The following is a 6400-nucleotide window of genomic DNA, read 5'->3' on the forward strand; positions in this document are numbered from 1 at the left end:
GCAGTTGTCTTCAGTCCACGAGGCGCACGGCCTCTTCATTACAATTAGAGCAGTTTTGGATTCAGGGAAGCGCTGCCCTTCTAGGATACAACCAAAGCCCAGGCACCCCAGTGCTGGCTCCCTGCTGCATGATACCACTGCCAGTTTGTCCCTGCTTTGAAGCTACCAACCCCGCTAGCGGTCCCCGACTGGCTCGTCTCACTGAAAGAGAACGTGAACTTTCCTCCTGGATACAAACAGCAACATCATGAAGTATGTTGCTTTGGGCCGTACTATCCAAAAATCCTTACTTTGCTTTTGTTTAAAATGTTATCTTGGCTGAAAATCCAAAACAAAGAAGCAACACAGAATACGGTCAGCAATAAAATAACAGTTAGTAGAACAGTACAACAGGACAGAGCACATTCACAAATGATGGGATTCCTCCTCATCCATCCCGTTACCAGATCAGGCTGCAAGCCTCCATCGGCAGAGAGCAGAAGAACAAATCAGAACCAGCTGCCACGGTACGTACCAAACTCCTACCAGAAAAGATCCACTTTTGCTCTTGCTGTACAGAGCAGAGCATGTGGGAGCAGCCCCATTCTGCACACAAGGAACATACATAACAACAGGGGGGAGCAGATCATCTTCAGGCATTAGATGATTCGGGGAATGATTACTACACAGAGTTGATTTGCAGCCTGTGAATGCATAAAGCCATTTCAGCTGTAGCTCCCAATAAAAAGTTCACTGCAGCCTCACAAGCCAGGCATTTGCTTCAGATATTCCAGGTCAATGTAATTGCAAATTAATCCATGCCACTTTGTTTCCCCCCTTAGATTTCATGTATATAGATGTCTTGAAGCTCCACTGCTCAGCGGAGCGATGATTCACTGAGCTAGGCTTCCCTTCTGACCTGTCCACAGCTCTCGGAGCTCCACTTTGCAGCCGAGATCCCTCAGCGCAGCTTTGGCCACGTCATCGCAGTCCCTGTGTGTTGCACGAGCTTCTGTTATTAGGTTCTCGGCTCCCATCTCCAAGATGGGCTGAGAAAAGTCCCGGCTCCGGGAGACCAAGTTGCGGATCAGCATGCAAGCCTGTTTCTGAGGAGAGAGGTAATTGAGAGATATTAGGGTCTTTTGCAGGGAAATATCATTCGTGTAGGATGCTGGCACATGCAAAGCGGATCTACCTCCAACTAAAGAACCTTTTCTGGGCAACCAGATGGGAGGTGTCGTAGACAGCAATGAACTATTTCCTGGAATAATAAAATCCATGGGCAAAAGTATGGCTGCTATTTCACACTGAGGTTTAGACAATAAAATCTCCTGCTTCTATCAGAACACCAGCAAATCTCTGACACCAGCCACGCAATACCAACTACTTCTTTAAATAATGCTAAGGCAGAATTCTCCAGTTACAGCAGATGCGCTTTTCCACCCCCTTGTATGCTGTTCCAGGCACCTTCCCTGGCACTTCGCTTAAACTGCTATTTTCTGAAAATATTTTCTACAATATTTTAATATTCTGGAGAGCACAGAAGTGGACATAGGACCTACTGAGACTTGCATGAGAAACCAGAGGTTACTTCTTGCCAGGCAGGTGTTTTATTCGACTCTGGAGAATACATGGCAATGTCTGCTATAGGACAGATAACATGGTAGCACAGGCTGGATCTGAAAGAGCCTATCCTCCTCCTGCTCTTCCGAGGAGGAGGAGGAGGAGGAGAAGTAATGCCTGGAAGAGAAGCATGGCATTCCACAGTTGCTTGAACCTGAATTCAGGTGGGTTTGAAACCCAAACTAAGTTTTGCTCTGATCACATCAGGGTGACAGATGTAGGGAGTCCTGCATTCCCAACATACTCAGAACCTTTTGGTATTTGTCAAACAAAGGACAAAATCCCAATGAAGCAGTGAACACAGCCAACACCAATCCTGAATAAACAATCAAGGGCTCTGAGGCAAATACCTGTACGGCCACTTCTCGTGGATGTGCTTTCATAGCCTGAAGAGCTGCCAACGCCCCTCCGCCTTCCATGATGACATTACAGTTCTCAGGTTTGCGCAGAGCCAACATACACAAGGCTGCACAACCTTGCTCACAGATCTGCAAGACAAAAGGGAAGAGACACTCATTGGTTGAAAATGTTGCTTTAAGGAAAAAAAAAGTGGAGTTTCTTTCCCTTTTTGGCAATTTTAATTTTTTTTTTTTTTTTTTTTTTAATTTCTTCCACTGAAACATCCTGCTTCTCTGGCACATAAACCACGTTTTACACCCCAGAGGTGTAAAACACTGTATCCAGTATCCATCTGATTCAGGAACAAGAAAAAACCCTGATATAGTAAAGTGGACATACTGTTACATTTACACAAATACTTGCCAAAGCATGCACTTAACCACGCTACAACAACTGGATGTTAAAGGTTTTATACATTGCTCAGCTGCAATCATTTAACAACTGTACTTAGAGTGTATCTGCTCTCAGCACAAGCTGTTTATCACAAGTCAGAGCAACGCTGTGGGTTGTTCCCTGACGCAAGACGAGATAACACAGCTATGTTATGCAGCCCAGACCTGATCTCCATTCCCAGCCCCGGTGGGACTTCATCAGCCACTTAGGTGTGTACCTGAGGGTTGGCAAGGTGATGGCTTATAGCGAGCACAATGAGGTCCGTTCCCCCAGCATTAACGATGGCATCCTTCACGTCGTCATTACCCGCAACCGCTCGGATGGCGCTCAGCACCTGCTTCACCACGTCCTGCGTTCATCAAGAAGAAACAGCTTAGAAAGCCGCAGAGACAGTTTTACAGGCTTAAAACCAGAACACACCCCAGCAACTCCAGTCAAACAGTTGTAATTCCCAGTTATGAAAAGCAACACTATTCTCAGTCACTCACATCTCAGACACACTTTCTTGCTAGACAGTAATAAGGAACCTTGTTAGTCTGGCAGAGGTTTTCAAAGAAGCTTAAAGAATCAAACATCAACCCTCTGGGACTCGAGCACCTAAATCCTCTTGAATCTCTTCTAGCTAGAATGCTGGAAAACCAGAAGCTCAGCTTTTCTGGGAGCAAACAGAGTTCTGCTTGGGGAGGACAGAGAAAGTTAACTATGAGCAAGGGGCTCAGAATTACTACATTCTTATCTGACAGAGCACATGTAACCTAGTTCTGTGCATAAGGCCGTAAATAGGGAGGTATATAGTGATCAGTGGTTGGGTTTCAACCCTAACTGCACCTAAAATAACGCATAATCTAAGGCCTGTTCACAGCCAGGACCTTAAACTGAAAAGCATGCCCTGCTGCATTACCTCCACTCCCAAGTACACTTTATATCGCTCACCGGATGGTCAATGCAGTCAGCCAGGAGAGCCACCATAAAATTTAAGCCACCAAGGTCCACAATCTCTTGACAGAATTCATTCCTGACAGACAGGCGAGAAAGGGTGGCACAGAGTTCACTGAGAACACTGGAATTATCTGTGAATGCTGCAGAGGAGAGATGACGAATGGAGTAACTATGAGGAAGGAGGGGTGCTGCACAATCAAGGCGGTTTACTTTGCTTCATTTAAAAAAAAAGAAACAGAAAACAGTGAATTTCCCTTAATATACTAAAACACATCAGCACAGATGACATCCTATTCACCCTGTATCTAGACTGAGACCGTATCTTTCCTTGGCCAGAATGCAGCACCTCGGCAGGGATAACATTCCTGTAAACTTACACTGGGCTGTAAAATACTTCCTAGACAGGCTGACAAATAGCTCTGATAACTGTCACCTTGGTGCTGCTGATAGCCTCTAGAGCAGTCATATTATTTTTCTCTCTCTCGGGGCACATTTCATCAAAAGAATTAAACATCATTTTAGTGGCAAATTTCTGAATCATCTCTGGGGAGCTTCAAGTTACGACAAAGCACAGTTTTGAGATAAGAAAGTACAGAGGGTTCAAAATTAGGATCAATGGTCATGGGGTTAATTTTACCTTTTGCAGCTTCAATGAGGACTCTTAACCCATCATTTTCCAACACAATCATTTTGGCGTGATCATGAGCATGACCAAAGGGCACGCGGATGTCATCATCAAACGTCATGATCCTGAGCGCCGAGGAGGCTGTTCGGACGACATCGGCACTGTCTCCGTGCTGGACTATAGCTCCAGTCAGAAGTGGGAGAACCCCACCTTTCACAAAGTCCTGACGATTCTGCTCGTGTTTCAGACAGGCATGCCGAATGCATCGGATCCCAGCCAGCGTCATTTCCGCATCCTCCCTACATTCTTTCAGAGTTTGTAGCAGTAGATCCTGGCCAGCGGAGTCAAGTAGGTCTGGCTGCCCGTCCAAGATGGCAGACAGAGTATAAAAGGCTTTCAGCATCAAATTTCTGTCTCCTGAAGCCAACTGGCAGGCAGAGAATACCACAGGATAGGCACCATTCTGCCCAGCCAGGTAGCGGAAAGCCAGCTGTTCTTTGCACTGATCAGTGAAGACCACTAGCTGCTCGGCCATCCCAGAGAGATCAGAATCAGCAACAGCTCTCCCAAGGGAATCTAAAGTCTAAAGAAGAGAACAAGAGTTAATTTTCCACCTGAGCTGTGAAGGAACAAGAGCAGTTCTTTATAGTCAGTCAAATTTGTTTACTTCTAATGATAGACTTCTTTTAAATTCAAAATTAGTTTGACACATCTAAGAAACGGCTGTCTCAAAGAGCAGCATTTTGTCTTCGTGCACGAGACCCTTGGAAGTACGGGGGCTTCTCTGTACTTCTGCCATCCCTTTCACGCCATCAGTGCACGCCAGTCTGACCAGCAGTGGGTGAACTGGGTCCAATCAGCACATTTCACAGGGTTCAGCGGTGTGCACGAGCATTTTTATATTCTTGCTGGTGAGGGACTGCATTCAATCTTTTCATCTACCCTCAGAAGGGCTAGATAACAGCTTAGGTTACTTGTATTTCTTTCATTAAAGTTCTTCTGCGATTTGAGTTTACCTGACAACAGCAGAATTTGCTTCGAAGTTATGAAAGGCAGTCTCTGCATTTCCTAGGCAGGAAATACCGGCATTTTGCACTTACAGAGATACTTCCACTGAAAAGTGAAAGATAGCTCTTTGAACATTTATATTACTCCTAGTTTGGAGAACAGATGGGATTAACTGCTTGTTGAAGAGCTCGCAAAGAAATGGGATAGAGGCAGACATAGAAGGCATGTCTCATTATTCTTCATCTATTATTTAAACTATTATATAACCCTGATCTTTAGAAGACAACATAGGTTTGTGCTCCTACCAGCAAAATTTCATGCTTTTGCTTTTGACCATTTTCAGAGGCAGGCTGCCGCACAGCTTTCACAATATTGCTTAGGTCAACACCTAAAAGGAAAACAGAAACAAGATTAATATTAGTTACAGGAGCTTACGTAAAATTTGTCCAAGTTAACCACAGTGAACAAAGATAAACTGATTGTAAAGCGTGGATCAATGCACAAAGATGCTGAAAGGTTGCCAAAGTTCTGGCTAATTATAATGGTCAAACGTGTCCTCGAACAAAGCATCAATTCTAGCTAAATGTCAATTGGGGAAAAAAAAAAAAGAATTCAATTTCATTCACCAAATTGCACTCTGCAGCTTCACTTAAAGCAGTTTTTCAGTCATAATTACTTTGTGAAACTAGGTTAGCATTAATAGTGTCTATGTTCCAGTTCACAAAGGCTTCTTTTCAATACTGGATGATCAGTCTTTGCATGTAGGTTCTCTTAAATTTTGAGATATGTAAAACCTCAGTCTGCAATAACCTGAACTGCAGAAGTAGATAAATTTACAATACCCTGGGACTCAAACTGCTGCACAGCTTCTCTCACAGCCTCTTCTGGATCCATTTCAAATTCTGTGATGTTTTCTTGCACTGCATCATCAAATGTTTCCTGTGCAATCTGTTTCGATCCCATTTTACTGCAATGGGATAAACTGCTTCCTCGTCCTGTCATTAAGATAGCCCACAATTAGTTTTGGTGCAAAACCTTCTAAGGTTAATCAGAAACAAAGGAAGTGACGTGCTCTTTTCCAAAACAAAAGCAAAGAACTCGAAACCAAAATTATATGGTCAAAGAAATTACTTTTTTTTTTTTTTAATGGGCAGAAACATACCAATTAAAAGAAATAAAGAGGCATTTCAGAGGCCCAGGATTTGGACTGGGAGGCCACTGCTGCTCTGCTGCAGATGGGTGTGTTACCGTGACACGGCTCTCACTGCACCTCGCCGGCCGGAGGGGCACAGCGGGCAGCCTGCCCAGACACACACAGCCCCGAGACCCCACACACTCGAGGGCTAACTCAGCCCGGAGCCCCTCGGCCTGCCTCTGTCCCCCCTCCCACAGCAGGGCCCGGTTCATCCCCGCATCCCCCTCAGCAGGCCCGGC

General features: G+C 44.9%; 1 protein-coding gene across 1 annotated transcript; it reads right to left on the bottom strand.

The window, feature by feature from the left end:
* Positions 1-291: 291 nt before the first annotated feature.
* On the bottom strand, positions 292-5953 carry ARMC6 (armadillo repeat containing 6). Its single transcript, XM_059831975.1, has 7 exons — positions 5809-5953; positions 5272-5354; positions 3971-4541; positions 3328-3473; positions 2612-2743; positions 1953-2090; positions 292-1085 (listed from the first exon to the last, which is right to left on the bottom strand). The coding sequence occupies exons 1-7, from the start codon at positions 5927-5929 to the stop codon at positions 873-875; spliced, it is 1404 nt and encodes a 467-aa protein (XP_059687958.1). The 5' UTR covers positions 5930-5953; the 3' UTR covers positions 292-872.
* Positions 5954-6400: the final 447 nt, after the last annotated feature.

Source organism: Gavia stellata, chromosome 32 (genome assembly GCF_030936135.1).
Source record: "Gavia stellata isolate bGavSte3 chromosome 32, bGavSte3.hap2, whole genome shotgun sequence".
NCBI classification, from domain to species: Eukaryota; Metazoa; Chordata; class Aves; order Gaviiformes; family Gaviidae; genus Gavia; species Gavia stellata.

Excerpts from the sequence above, each read along its gene's own strand:
- ARMC6 (XM_059831975.1), bottom strand. The coding sequence starts at position 5,929 with ATGGGATCGAAACAGATTGCACAGGAAACATTTGATGATGCAGTGCAA. Across the intron at positions 5,355-5,808 it reads GCAGCAGTTTGAGTCCCAGG|GTGTTGACCTAAGCAATATT; the intron begins GTATTGTAAATT and ends TTTTCCTTTTAG. Across the intron at positions 2,744-3,327 it reads CTGACTGCATTGACCATCCG|GACGTGGTGAAGCAGGTGCT; the intron begins GTGAGCGATATA and ends TGATGAACGCAG.